Raw genomic sequence first — 15482 nt, forward strand, 5'->3', positions numbered from 1 at the left:
TCCCCCTCTAGTTGCCCTCTACACCCCTCTGGCCCCTCTCTAATCTCCCTCTAGTCCCCTGCTAATCTCCCTCTAGTCCCCTTCTGGTCCACCTCTGGCACCCCTCTAGTCCCCCCTGGTCCCCCTCTAGTCCCCTCTGGTCCCCGTCCTCTAGTCCCTTCTGGCCCCCCTCTAGTCCACTCTGGCCCCCCTCTAGTCCCCTCTGGTCCCCGTCCTCTAGTCCCCTCTGGCCCCCCTCTAGTCCCCTCTGGCCCCCCTCTAGTCCCCTATGGCCCCCTCTAGTCCCCTCTGGTATCTCTCTGGCCCCCTTCTAATCCCCTCTGGTCTCTATCTGGCCCCCCTCTAATCCCCTCTTGTATCTCTCTGGTCCCCCTCTAGTCCCCTCTAGTCCTTCTCTAGTCCCCCCCGTCCGAAGTAATCTAAATAGTTTTAATGCTAACCCTCCACCATACGGCTAAACTAATGAGGGGAAACAGGTGTGGAGTAGCCTTTGCCCGTGTAGTTGTTAGGCTGCTGTCTGCAACAAAACACTCAGAGAAATAGATTCTCTTCCTTCGTCTTCACTATGTTTGGTCCACTATGTTTGGTTTGTTTGAGTTGATAATTATACCGAGGTAAGGAGACATGACTGGAATCCAAAGCAATTCATTAAATGCTAGTAGCAGTAGCGATTAGCATTCCGAGCACAGCCATCTTTCCCTCAGCTAATCTGACTACAGTATTTGCCATCGCTCTCTTGGTCATTAAAATCCCTTTTTCACCAATCCCAGTTAACACTCCACAGTTGTGCTTTTTACATACACAAGATGTGAGTTGCACGTTTAGTTGTTGAACAAGCATTCACCATCTGATCCAACTGATAAATACATGATTACCGTTTCATAAATTATCAAACGGCTCATACTCTCAGATAAGATCTGTAGCCCTTAGAGAGTGAGAGGGATTATTTTTCTAAGTCTCACTGGGTTCAATTGACTGCATTTAAGCTGTTGACCCATGCTGTAATCTGATTGGTTGTCGTCCAACAGCAAATTGACGGGAAAGCCTTTTTGCTGCTGACCCAGCGCGACATCGTCAAGATCATGAGCGTGAAACTCGGTCCTGCCCTCAAGATATACAACTCCATCCTGATGTTCAAGCACGCTGAGGACAACCAATCGGCAGCTGGCAACGCCAACACATGAAGCATTGGAAGCCACACCTACCAGGCCCACCCTATGTGTCTGTCAAACACATAGATTTACTGTATGGATTCATTCCAAGATCCCTGACCCCTGACTCCTGCTCCTTCACCTTGGCCTACAGGCATTTTAGTTAAAGGACTATAAATTTAACTAAAGCCGCTACATGATCTGTCCAGACCGATGGACTTTCAGGTTTGTGTGTGTGCATGTGCGTGCGTGCGTGCGTGTGTGTGTGTGTGTCTTCTTCCTTGGACACAGCCTCTAATTCTGCCTTTAATACTCAAATGTAGGTGTCATGAAGGTCAACTCAACAAAACCCGCATTTACAGCTACACAGCACAGTTTTCTATGTATTTTACACTGTAGCTTCTCCATGCTCTACTTTTCTCCTTCAGGATCAAAGAAGTGACAATCACCACCAACAGTACAAAGCCGTGTACTACATCATGACAAACTGTGCTTTTTCTGGGTCATCACGGTGCTATGTGTATTCCGATTACAGTCTACATCACAGTACTGGAGTTGACTTCTGGTACTACCAGCTTACGATCTCTGTCTATCGACTCAAACAGGGATACATATTCCAAACGTCTCTGCCATTTTGATTTGTTTTGATTCTATTTTATATAAATATTATGTCACTACCTATATCAACTCACCTATATTTATTGTGAAAAATATCTTGGTGTTTGCATAGTTGAAGGAAATTAATATATTATATATGAGCAAATTGTTTTACATTTTATTTGATAATATATTGCACATTAGAAGAACGAAAAAGAACCTTAAGTTTTGGAAAATGTAAAACCATGGGATAGCTTTGAGCTGAAGATAGTCTAAATAAGTATAATTTATGTTATTATAATGTTAAGGTAGTTAAGATATCTTATGTAGTCTTACTTTCTGTGGTACTGCAGCTCGAGACAATAGCCATGTACGTTTATCATGATTTACCTTTTGATCCATACTTGTTGAAAAGGACCAATATTGTATTTTTTGTTTTTCTTTTTTTTCCTTTTTGCTCTCCTTTTTACTATTGGGGTAAGTTTTCTCACAGTCCTGATAAGTTGAAGTTGTTTTCTTATTATCAAAGAACAGCATACTTGATCTTCTGCACAATTAAGAGTTTAATTGTATATTTTGCTATAACTTGGAAGTTAAGCTATATGTTGAAACAACTGTGCTATATCATTTGTTCTCTAGTCTTAATATAAATGTTGCTACTAAATTTCAACTGAACTCCATTGAAACTTCAGGAATATGAAGAAACCGTTTACTGTACTTTCTGCTTTTTTCCTATAGGGACTTTCTATCCCAAAATGTCAAGCATCCGGAAATGTATATTTTATTCTGATGCTGCTTGTCTTTCTCAATGCTGTAACCTGCAGGACTGCTGTTTAGTGCATGGACAATACTGCTACATCTTGGTACAACCTCCAATATGGAGTTGGATATCTGCCCTTAACATATTCTACACGTATTTAGGAGACTCACAATCTATTTTGGCGGATATCTACATCCATATATCGACCACTTATCTATGAAAATGACAACTAATTGAACCATAAAGATGTGTTGTACATATTTGTAAACCCTGTTTCTTACACTGAATTTACACTTTGTACAACTCATTGGATTCAGATCACATGACTTCACAATCCAAATAAACAGTGCAAAGTCCCTGCCGTCTCCACACTCCGTTTTAGTTCTCCTCAAGACAGTTTTGCATTATTTATTGTTTATTTGACCACTACAGTGCGAAGGCTGCACGCCAATTTCCAAGGTCCCCCTTGACATTATGTACAAAAGTGGAAATGAATGGACTGTGGCTGGGATTTATTCAACTGCAGATAGTGGTTTTCCGGATAGCACTTTCTATTTGATTTGCACAGCAGCGTGTTTCGGATGGTTAATTTAGATACTGGCAGTCCTGTGGTGTGACATATTCAGTTCTGACTGCAAACCAGTCATCCACTGCTGCAAAACCAGACTGACAATTTCAGGGACACACTGCTGTGAAAATCAAACACACTTTGCACTCCCATTTCTCTCTGTGACCACCCTGAAAGGGACGGAAGGTCAACATGACATTGACCCATACTCTACTTAAAACCAGGTTCACAGAAATACATCTCAGTCCTGTACTATACATGGAAGCAGCAGAACTGATGATGCAAGACCAAGATACTTCATACATTATTCAAACCAAATTTTAAGAAAACAATGTGCTTGTTCAGTATCCCAGAACTATGCCTCCAGGACATATGAATACCTATTATGAATATATTGAATTGAATACAATAGATTGGATATTTCTATACCTACATGAAAACACACTGACTCAAAAAAATAGAAAGCACATGAACATGGCTGGTATAGAGTGTTTTGATGTAACCCCAAGGGCATTTGACCCCAGGAGAGTATGGTGGCACATCCCACATCATATGCAGGCTTTATCCTCTGTAGCCCTAAAATTCAACTTGGGACCTTGAAGCCAGTTCCACTGCATTTCTTTTCGCCGTTGCCCTCTAATCAGGGACTGATTTTGACCTGGGACACCAGGTGTGTGCAATTAATTATCAGGTAGAACAGAACCAGCAGGCTCCGCACCTCAGAAGGTAAGAGTTGAATACCTGATGCTCTATAGTAGGAGTCTTATTTAATGTTCTTTCTCTTGGTGTAGTGTGTGCAGTAAGCCTATGTATCAAAGCTATATTCATGTTATCCTCTTATAGAGATTGTAGGTGGTTGTCTCCAGGAGCCCTTGGACCCAAGCTCGTTTATATAAAAAAAAATATAGACTACAACAACAACAAAAAATATATATACACAGTGCCTTGCAAAAGTATTCAGACCCCTTGGAAATGTTCACATACACATTGTCTTTTTTCTGTCAACAATCTACACAGAATATTCTGTAATGTCAAAGTGGAAGACAAATTCAAAAAATGAAATAACTAAAATATAGTTGTTGCATAAGTATTCAACTCCCTTAGTCAATACATGTTAGAAACACCTTTCCCATTGATTAGAACTGTGAGTCTTCTTGGGTAAGTCTACTGTTTAAGAGATTTCCACAACTGTATTATGCAATATTTGCTCATTATTCTTTTAAAAATTATTTAAGCTCTATCAAGATGTTGGGGATCTGGGCTAGACAGCAACTTTCAAGTCTTGCCATAGATTTTCATGCAGATTTAATTCAAAACTAACTTGGCCACTCAGGAACATTCTTCTTGGTAAGCAACTCCAGTGTAGATTTGGCCTTGTCTTGTAGATTATTGTCCTGCTGAAAGGTGAATTCCTCTTCCAGTCTCTGGTGTAAAGCAGACTGAAGCAAGTTTTCCTCTAGGATTTTGCCTGTGCTTAGCTCCATCCTGTTTCTTTTTATCCTGGGAAAAAACACAGTATTTGCCAATGTCAAGCATACCCATACCATCATGCAGCCACCACCATGCTTGAAAATAAGGAAGCAGTTACTCTGTGTTGGATTTGCCCCGAACATAGGCTTTGCATTTAGGTCAAAAAGTGTATTCCTTTGCTGTGTTTTTTTTCTTCTTCAGTATTACTTTAGTGCCTTGTTGCAAACAAGATGCATGTTTTGGAATATTTTGTATTCTATATATATGTATTTTTCTTTTCACTCTCTGTAATTTAGGTCATTATTGTGGCGTCACTACAATGTTGATCCATCCTCCGTTTTCTCCCATCACAGCCATTGAACTCTGTAGCTGTATTAAAATCATGGTAACATCCCTGAGCCGTTTCATTCCTGTCTTGCAGCTCAGTTCAGAAAGATGACTATGTTTAATGCGTCTGGTTTAATTCATAATCCACAGCATAGTTATTAACATGACCAAAGAGATATTCAATGTCTGATATGTTGTTGTTACCCATCTACCAATCACTGCCCTTCTTTATGAGGCTTTCAAAAAGCTCCCTGATCTTAGTAGTTGAATCTGTGCCTGAAATTCAACACTTGACTGAGGACCTTAGATGTATGTATGGAGGACAGAGGAAGGGTTGGTCATAAAGAAATTATGTCAACCCCTATTATTTCAGTGAGTCCATGTAACTTATGTGATTTGTTAATTACTCCTGAACTAATTCAGGCTTGCCTAAACAAAGAGGTTGAATACTCATATTTTAGTTATTGAATGTTTTATATATCAAAAAATAATTCCTCCACTTTGACATTTCAGAGTATTTTGTGTAGATTGTTGACCAAAAATAACAAATCCATTTTAATCCCACTTTATGACAATAAAATATGAAGAAATCCAAGGGGTCTGAATACTTTTGCAAGACATTGTATACACTGAGTATACAAAACATTAGGAACCACCTGCTCTTTCCATGACATAGACTGACCAGGTGCATCCAGGTGAAAGCTATGATCCCTTATTGATGTCACATGTTAAATCCACTTTAATCAGTGTAGATGATTGGTTAAAGAAGGATTTTAAACCTCTAGAAAATTGAGATGTGGATTGTGTATGCGTGTCATTCAGAGGGTGAATGGGTAAGACAAAATATTTAAGAGCCTTTGAAGGGGTGTGGTAGGAGGTGCCATGCGCACCAGTTTGAGATCAACGTCGAACTACAACGCTGCTGGGTTTTTCATGCTCAACATTTTCCCATGTGTGTCAAGAATGGTCCATCACCCAAAGGACATCCAGCCAACTTGACTCAACTGTGAGAAGCATTGCAGTCAACATGAGCCAGCATCCCTGTGAAACGCTTTCGACACCTTGTCAAGTCTATGTCAAGACGAATTGAGGCCGTTCGAGGGCAAAAGGGGGTGCATCTCAAAATTAGTGTTTTGTACACTCAGTGTGTGTATATATGTATGTATATTTATATATGTGTATATATGTATGTGTATGTATGTGTATATATACAGTTGAAGTCGGAAGTTTACATACACTTAGGTTGGAGTCATTAAAACAAATTTTTCAACCACTCCACAAATTTCTTGTTAACAAACTAAGTCGGTTAGGACATCTACTTTGTGCATGACACAAGTAATTTTTCCAACAATTGTTTACAGACCGATTATTTCACTTATAATTCACTGTATCACAATTCCAGTGGGTCAGATGATTACATACACTAAGTTGACTCTGCCTTTAAACAGCTTGGAAAATTCCAGAAAATGTCATGGCTTTAGAAGCCTCTGTTAAGCTAATTTACATAATTTGAGTCAATTGGAGGTGTACCTGTAGATGTATTTCAAGGTCTACCTTCAAACTCAGTGCCTCTTTGCTTGACATCATGAGAAAATCAAAATAAATCAGCCAAGACCTCAGAAAATATATTGTAGACCTCCACAAGTCTGGTTCATCCTTAAGAGCAATTTCCAAACGCCTGAAGGTACCACGTTCATCTGTACAAACAATAGTAGGCAAGTATAAACACCATGGGACCACGCAGCCGTCATACCGCTCAGGAAGGAGATGCGTTCTGTCTCCTAGAGATGAACGTACTTTGGTGCAAATTACTTTGGTGCAATAGGCCACTCAGAAAGGAAGAAGCCGCTGCTCCAAAACCACCATTAAAAAGCCAGACTACGGTTTGCAACTGCACATTGGGACAAAGATTGTACTTTTTGGAGAAATATCCTCTGGTCTGATGAAACAAAAATAGAACTGCAAGCCGCTTGCAAGCCGAAGAACACCATCCCAACCGTGAAGCACGGGGGTGGCAGCATCATGTTGTGGGAGTGCTTTGCTACAGGAGGGATTGATGCACTTCACAAAATAGATGGCATCATGAGGAAAGAAAATTATGTGGATATATTTCCACGTTGTAGAATAATAGTGAAGACATCAATGCTATGAAATATCACATATGGAATCATGTAGTAACCCAAAAAAGTGTTTAAACAAATCAAAATATATTTCTGATTTTAGATTCTTCAAAGTAGCCACCCTTGAACGGAAGATCTCCACATGTGTGGTTCCAACTGTGAAGCATGGAGGAGGAGGTGTGATGTTGTGGGGGTGCTTTGCTGGTGACACTGTCAGGGATTTATTTAGAATTCAAGGCACACTTAACCAGCATGGCTACCACAGCATTCTGCAGCGATACGCCATCCCATCTGGCTTGCGCTTAGTGGGACTATCTTTTGTTTTTTAACAGGACAATGACTCAAAACACACCTCCAGGCTGTGTAAGAACTATTTGACCAAGATGGAGAGTGATGGTGATACATCAGATGACCTGGCCTCCACACTCACCCGACCTCAACCCAATTGAGATGGTTTGGGATGAGTTGGACCGCAGAGTGAAGGAACAGCAGCCAACAAGTGCTCAGCATGTGTGGGAACTCCTTCAAGACTGTTGGAAAAGCATTCCTCATGAAGCTGGTTGAGAGAATGCCAAGAGTGTTGAAAGCTATCATCAAGGCAAAGGGTGGCTACTTTGAAGAATCTCAAATATAAAACATATTTTAATTTGTTTAACACTTTTTTTGGTTACTACATGATTCCATATGTTGTCTTGGGGAGGCAGGTAGCCTAGTGGTTAGAGTGTTGGGGCAATAACCAAAAGGTTGCTGGATTGAATCCCCGAGCTGACAAGGTGAAAATATGTTTTTCTGCCCCTGAACAAGTAAGTAACAAGTAAATAAGAATTTGTTCTTAACTGACTTGCCTGGTTAAATAAAAAAATATGTGTAATTTCATGGTTTTGATGTCTTCACTGTTTTTCTACAATGTAGAAAATAGTAAAAATAAAGAAAAACCCTTGAGTGAGTAGTTGTGTCCAAACCTTTGACTGGTATATTTTTTTATTCAACCACACGTACACATGGCTTTTGTATTGTAAATTTGTGTAGATTTGTAATATTTTGAATTATATATAACTGCCTTAATGTTGCTGGACCCCAGGAAGAGTAGCTGCTGCCTTTGCAGCAGCTAATGAGGATCCTTAATAAAGACAAATGCATACCACAGGAGTCTGCTCTCAATGTTCAAAATATACCAGAGAGCATAATTTAGCCCCAGAGGATCAATAGTTTAAAAATTGTTTTATTGTGGATTAGGTTTTATCACAAGCACGTACAGGTAACTAACAAAATAAAGGAAACACCAACATGAAAGGGAAAGGGGGATACCTTGTCAGAAGCATCTTAATCGGGTGTTGTTGGGCCACCACGAGCTGCCAGAACAGCTTCAAAGCACCTCGACATAGATTCTACAATGTGCCCCTAAACCATGCCAGGAAAATGCACCCAACCCATAATATACTTTGAATTCCCTAATTTATTCAAGTGTTTCCTTTATTTTGTTAGCTACCGGTGTGCCTACAGTCGGGAAGGCCGCATATAATCCATAGAAGGGTTTTGGAACCTCTTACTGTGGAAATTGAAGTGTTAAACTCATTGGTACACTAGCAATGGCTGCCAGTCCTGACTTGAATGGGAACTGCCATCTGTAGATTGTAGAAAACCTATCTCTGGGTCCTATGACTTCTTAATATGGCCCTGATTGTCTCTTACAGTGTGTTTGGATGCAATTGTGTTCTGCACAGAACTGTATGTGGTGGCTCGAGAAACAATGCCTCTGTGTGACTTAATATCTTCCCACTGACTTTATAATTAAGAAAATTTCTTTAACTCCATGCTATTCAAGTAATGCTAGCAGGAGGTAGTCTTAGGCTTAAACAAGTCTACCACAGTGTTCATTTGATTATAGCGCTACTGAGAATGAAGATATACAGTCCCTTTGGAAAGTTTTCAAACCACTTGACTTTTTCCACATTGTGTTACATTACAGCCTTAATCTAAAATGTAATAAATAAAAAAACTCAGCAATCTACAGAAATACCTTATGTACATAAGTATTCAGACCCTTTGCTATGATAATTGAAATTGAGCTCAGGTGCATCCGGTTTCCATTGATCATCCTTGAGACGTTTCTACAACTTGATTGGAGTCCACCTTGGGTAAATTCAGTTGATTGGACATGATTTGGAAAGGCACACACCTGTCTATGTAAGGTCCCACAGTTGACAGTGCATGTCAAAGCACAAACCAAGCCAAGAGGTCGAAGGAATTGTCCGTAGAGCTTCGAGGCACAGATCTGGGGAAGGGTACGAAAAACGTTTTGCAGCATTGAAGGTCCCCAAGAACACAGTTGCCTCCATCATTCTTAAATGGAAGAAGTTTGGAACCACCAAGACTCTAGAGCTGGCCTCCCGGCCAAACTGAGCAATCGGGGGAGAAGAGAGGTGCCCAAGAAGCCAATACTCACTCTGACAGGGCTCTAGGGTTCCTCTGTGGAGATGGGAGAAACTTCCAGAATGACAACCATCTCCGCAGCACTCCACCAATCAGGCCGTTATGGTAGAGTGGCCAGACGGAAGCCACTCCTCAGTAAAAGGCACATGACAGCCCGCTTGGAGTTTGCCAAAAGGCACCTAAAGATTCTCAGACCATGAGAAACAAGATTCTCTGGTATGATGAAACCAATATTAAACTTTTTGGCCTGAATGACAAGCGTCACGTCTGTAGGAAACCCAGCACGATCCCTACGGTGAAGCATGGTGGTGGCAGCATTATGCTGTGGGGATGTTTTTCAGCGGCAGGGACTGGGAGACTAGTCCGGATCGAGGCAAAGATGAAAGGAGCAAAGTACAGAGAGATCCTTTATGAAAACCTGCTCCAGAGCGCTCAGGACCTCAGACTGGGGCTAAGAATCCCCTTCTAACAGCCCTAAGCATACAGCCAAGACAATGCAGGTGTGGCTTCGGGGAAAGTCTCTGAACCCAGCCAGAGCCCGGACTTGAACCCGATCTAACAACTCTGGAGAGACCTGAAAATAGCTGTGCAGCAACCTGACAGAGCTTGAGTGGATCTGCAGCTAAGAATGGGAGAAACTCCCCAAATACAGATGTGCCAAGCTTGTAGCGTCATATCCAATAAGACTCGAGGCTGTAATCGCTGCCAAATGTGATTCAACAAAGTACTGAGTAAAGGGTCTGAATACTTATGTAAATGTCATATTTCATGTATTTATTTTATTAGCAAAAAATTCTAAAAACCTGTTTTTGCTTTGTCGTTATGGGTTATTGTGTGTAGATTGGTGAGGGGAAAAAATGATTTAATCAATTTGAGAAAAAGGCTGTAACCTAATAGAATGTACAGAGGTAAAGGTACTGGTAGACAATGTACAGGGGTAAAGGTTTTATAGTTAATCTCTAGTGACCATGAATGTTATAGCTTTTTTTCAACTGTTGGTTAATGGGGGAGGTAGACAACAAATAATGGAAATAAATGACTCCGGGTGTAAAGTGGGGAAATTGATGGTGTAATTTCGCTCAATGCAATGTTCCCTGTTGTTGCCTCTCTCTCTCTCCCCTCACGTTCTCTTAAATCTCTCTCTCTTTCTTCCTCACTCTCACTCTACCCCTCTAATGGTCTCATTATCTTACACACACACATTCACACTTACATTAACAACTTATTAATGGCATTTGAATTTGACGAGTGCCCTGGCAACATCCCCGAGGTTGCAAAACATGAATAACCTACCTACTGTATGTGTAACCAAACCTCCCTTCAGCCCTGGTCAATAGCAGAGAGTTTGCTGATCTAGGTCTTTCTATGAGTGCTTATGGGAATATTCTGGCCGCAGGGCATTTTAATTCTCATATCTCCCATGGCTGTGAAACAGTAGTACAAAGCATCAGACCAAGCACATTTTAGTGTGGACTGGATCCTGCCTCCCAGGTGCTTTAGTGGAAAGAAATGCAAGGCAGACATGACTCCTCGGGGAGAGAGAGGAACCCCATGAGATATGTGTGTGTGTCTGTGTGTGTGCGTGCGGGCTCAATGCCGTGTGTACGTGCATGTTCTTGGAGGTATTGAGGGCACCTGCGAGCAGGAGAATGAATGATTGTCGGTTCTGTATGTTCTGACAAACAGAGGCTATAAGCTGCAGCATAAGCTTCTCACATCAAAGGCGGAGGAGGTTTGGCTTTATTAAGGCTCTTTCTAGGCACATAGGTGGCTTCCACAGCACCAGTGGCTGGTTCAACAACCTGGACCTTGTTACCAGCAAGCTTCTTCGTCTTTGAATCCAAGCTTATCTGGGTAAATTGCTGGCTTGGTGTTATGTGGAGTTGAATTTCAAAGGGCTTCTGTCACGACTTCCACCGAAAGTGGCTCGTCTCCCTGTTCGGGTGGCGTTCGGCGGTCATCGTCGCCGGCCTACTAGCTGCCACCGATCCCTTTTCTTTTTCGTTTAGTTTTGTCTGTCTTGTGTTCACCTGTGTCTAGTTTAGGCTAATCAGTGGGGTATTTAATCTCGCCCTACCTGCTAGGTTTTGTGCGGGATTGTTTGTGTTACTGTCGTTGGCTTGGGTTGCGTTTTTTCCCTGTTAAGCAGGTTTATTTCACAGGACGGTTTTTCCTGCACGTTAGTTTAGTAGAGGAGTGTGTTCCTCCGTTTTCGACTAGACTGCGTTCCTGTTTTCTAGTGGCTGCTTTTGTGGTCCTGTACCTGTTTTGTTGGTGGACCAGTAAATAAAACGCCCTTCTTGAAATTCTTGCTCTCCTGCGCCTGACTCCACACCCACCTCTCCTAGGGAGGTATTGACGGCTTCATTGTAGATGCTGTAGGTTTTATCATATGGTGGATGGAAAGTGCAGTGGTATGAGTATCAATATAGTTTTTTAACGTATAGTTAATCTATTTGAAAAACCCACTGCAAATGAAAGCAGATGCTAATAAGATGTCAATACAGGGATACACATTTCCATCCTACCCTATTTGGTTTTAAGTATGGATATTTTAAAGCATTCAATAATGCATTTATAGTAGATATCTGCCACATTTGACCATACACCATGATATAAACTTCAGAGGAATTGGATTTTACCTGATAAATTGCTTTAAAGTTAGCTGCACTCATGACCATGTACATAGATAAGTTGCCTATACATGTATATTGGGCTCCCAAGTGGCGCAGCAGTATTAGCCACTGCATCTCAGTGCTAGAGGTGTCACTACAGACCCTGGTTCATTTCCAGTATGTATTCCAACCGGCTGTAATTGGGAGTCCCATAGGGCGGCGCACAATTGGCCCATCGTCACCCGGGTTTGGCCGGGGTAGGCCGTCATTATAAATAAGAATTTGCCTCGTTAAATAAAGATTACATTTTGCTCTGATGGAGGTCTTTTCAATCCTAGTGCTTGAGAAACACTGGGTGCAGGCATTTGTTCTGGCTCAGCATTGACTAATTAACGAACTAACTAATGATTAATTCAACTAATTAGCAAGCACATGTTTAGCTGATTCAGATGGGTCAGCACTGGATTGGATCAGAAGCCTCTACATACTATGGCTCAGACCAGTACTGAAGAACACCAATGGATTCTAACTTCATGTGGACCAGTATTGTACTGCTTAAATAATGGTAGGTAAAATGCAGGTGACATAACTTTCACAGAACAGAGTATGCCTACTGCATTTTGCTGTGGGTTCTAGATCTATTCACCAATACCAATAGGCTACCTGTTTTCCCACAAAGAAAATCTTACCCCCACATGCATTTCTTTAGAAATATAAAGGCTACTGAATAAATACCACATAACATAATTACATAATGAATGTATCATAATCATAGTGCATGTGGTCCTGAGCACACAGGGTTGGGGAGTACAATTAACAGATTACAAAAAACAGCAACTGTAATCAGTTACCAGCTAAAATATTGTAATCAGATTAGATACTTTTGAAAAACTAGATGATTACTTTTAAATTCAGAAAGGATGTTTGCGACAAAAAATCTTTGACAGTTCTCTGTTTTCTCAATGACATTCAAATCAGCATTGAAAAAAGGCGCACATTGAAGTTTGTGCCACCTGAGCGAGTCTGACCAAAAGTCAGAGAGCACTATGATGACACACCAAATGTTTGATGGATCGAGGGAAATGAGCACGAATAGTCTTTTTTAGGCTACAGTTGTCACGATCGTCTTCGTGAGAGAGAGTGGACCAAGGCGCAGCGTGTGCAAAATACATCTCTTTTATTTTAGAGAAGGGAAAAACACGCAACGAACACTATTACAAAACGAAACAACAAACGATCGTGAAGCTAAAGACGTAAGTGCAAACACAAGCTACAAACGTACAACATAGACAATTACCCACAAAACCCAAATGCCTATGGCTGCCTTAAATATGGCTCTCAATCAGAGACAATAAACCACAGCTGTCTCTAATTGAGAACCAATCTAGGCAGCCATAGACATACAAACACCTAGACAAGACTCTGCCCCATTAAACGTACAAACCCCTAGACAAACCAAAACACATACATCTCCATGTCACACCCTGACCTAACTAAAATAATAATGAAAACAAAGATAACTAAGGCCAGGGTGTGACAACAGTCCAATCTATGTCTTCTAATGGTGCAACTGCTGTCGGCATCTGAAGATTATCCAACTTGAATAAACGCTTGGAGGATGACAGCAGTGATGTAGTCTACGGCGATACGGGTATCACTTATTATTGATATCTACATAGCGCATTGATGTGAATCACACTGCTGCTCTCTCATTTAGCTATTTGCGCCCTATGGATTGTGGTTGTTGTGGATGGCTGTTCACAAATCTAAATGTGTATTTGAATCCAATAATGGTTTAATTCAAGAAGTTTAAGCTGTCTATCAATCATTGTTTTTTAAACCAGTGGACAGCCAGTGAAATATTCCCTCTTGCAACGGCTGCATAGTGTGGATCCCAGCCAATGGAATAAAAGTGGGGCTTTTAATGCTCAACCCCCCCCCCCCCCCAAATGTTTCTTTTATTTAACTAGGCAAGTCAGTTAAGAACAAATTCTTATTTACAATGACAGCCTAGGAACAGTGGGTAAACTGCTTTGTTCAGGGGCAGACTGACAGATTGTTACCTTGTTAGCTCGGGGATTCAATCTAGTAACGTTTCGGTAACTGTCCCAACGCTCTAACCACTAGGCTACCAGCCGCCTAATTCATGCTGATAAAATATCCATAGGCCCAGTGGACACATGCTCAAACTCGCACACTTTTGATAGACTTTACCCTTGTGTTGTCTTAAGGGTAAAAAATGACCCGCCACGGTTTTTAACAGCAGAGAAAACCCGCTAAATTATATTTTTCCAACTTTAAATGTTATGGCTTTTCCTAGAGTGACCCCAAATTAGAAAAAGTGAAAAATCACCTTTGTTCATATTTCCAGGAAAGCTGTACACCACCAGGGCACAAATATTGTCTTAGGGTCATTTTTGACCCGGCAGTTATAAAATAATTTACACACAACAAAAACCACAAAGACACACACACACACACACACACACACACACACACACACACACACACACACACACACACACACACACACACACACACACACACACACACACACACACACAACGATACATTGAGATTGTGTGCTACTGATTGAACTCAGACAAAACTAAAACTTTCTTGTGCATGTGCAGCATCACCCCTCCACGACCCCACACGTGACTCAAGTTCACAGACAAAATAAAAACTATTTCAGACAAAATAAACAACATAAACAAGTTCTCTCTTTGCTGAAGCCATGGGTGCACGTTTCAGTGCCCAACAGGTCATAGATCTGATTTTATCAGATGGCCAGGAGGAACAAGAGAACAATGATTTAGAAGAAGAGGATGTATCTGAAGAAGAAGATTGGGAAGAATACAGCATGATGGATCATCTTCAGATGAAGAAGAAATCCCCCCAAGCTGAAAGAGAGACATTTTTGTCAAAGAACAGCAAAATAACATGGTCCTTGTCACCATATGACAACCAGGGCAGGGTGGCAGCACAATATGTCATAAGGATGACCCCAGGGCCCACAAGACATGCAGTTGCCCATGCCCAGGACATCGCCTCAACATTCTACATGTTAATCACACAAGCCATCAAAAAAATCATCCTGCAGATGACAAATTTGGAAGGTTTCTGTAAATATGGAGACAACTTAAAAAGGATGGATGAGATTGACCTGCGTGCCTACATAGGGCTGCTAGTCTTAGTGGGTGTGTATATGTCCCGAGGCGAGGCTACATGTAGTCTCTGGGATGCAGAGTGAAAGGGGGATTTTCTGTGTCATGATGCCACTGACAGTCTTTCACACTTTCTCAAGAATGCTACGATTTGATAACTGCGAGTCAAGACCTGCAAGACGTGTGAGAGACAAACTGGCGGCCATCTCCACCATCACCCGACCTCAACCCAATTGAGATGTTTTGGGATGAGTCGGACCGCAGAGTGAAGGAA

General features: G+C 41.3%; 1 protein-coding gene across 4 annotated transcripts in view; it reads left to right on the forward strand.

Annotated features, from left to right (window-relative positions):
* The window catches only part of LOC129859201 (lethal(3)malignant brain tumor-like protein 4), a 131871-nt gene extending 129007 nt beyond the window's left edge, over nucleotides 1–2864 (forward strand). For all 4 annotated transcript variants that reach the window (XM_055928663.1, XM_055928664.1, XM_055928665.1 and 1 more), the window contains one exon: nucleotides 1029–2864. In XM_055928663.1, the coding sequence (XP_055784638.1) occupies nucleotides 1029–1184 (156 nt within the window). In that variant the 3' untranslated portion in view covers nucleotides 1185–2864. The remainder of the gene's footprint in view (nucleotides 1–1028) is intronic.
* Nucleotides 2865–15482: the final 12618 nt, after the last annotated feature.

The sequence above is a fragment of the Salvelinus fontinalis genome, chromosome 7, assembly GCF_029448725.1.
Source record: "Salvelinus fontinalis isolate EN_2023a chromosome 7, ASM2944872v1, whole genome shotgun sequence".
NCBI lineage: Eukaryota > Metazoa > Chordata > Actinopteri > Salmoniformes > Salmonidae > Salvelinus > Salvelinus fontinalis.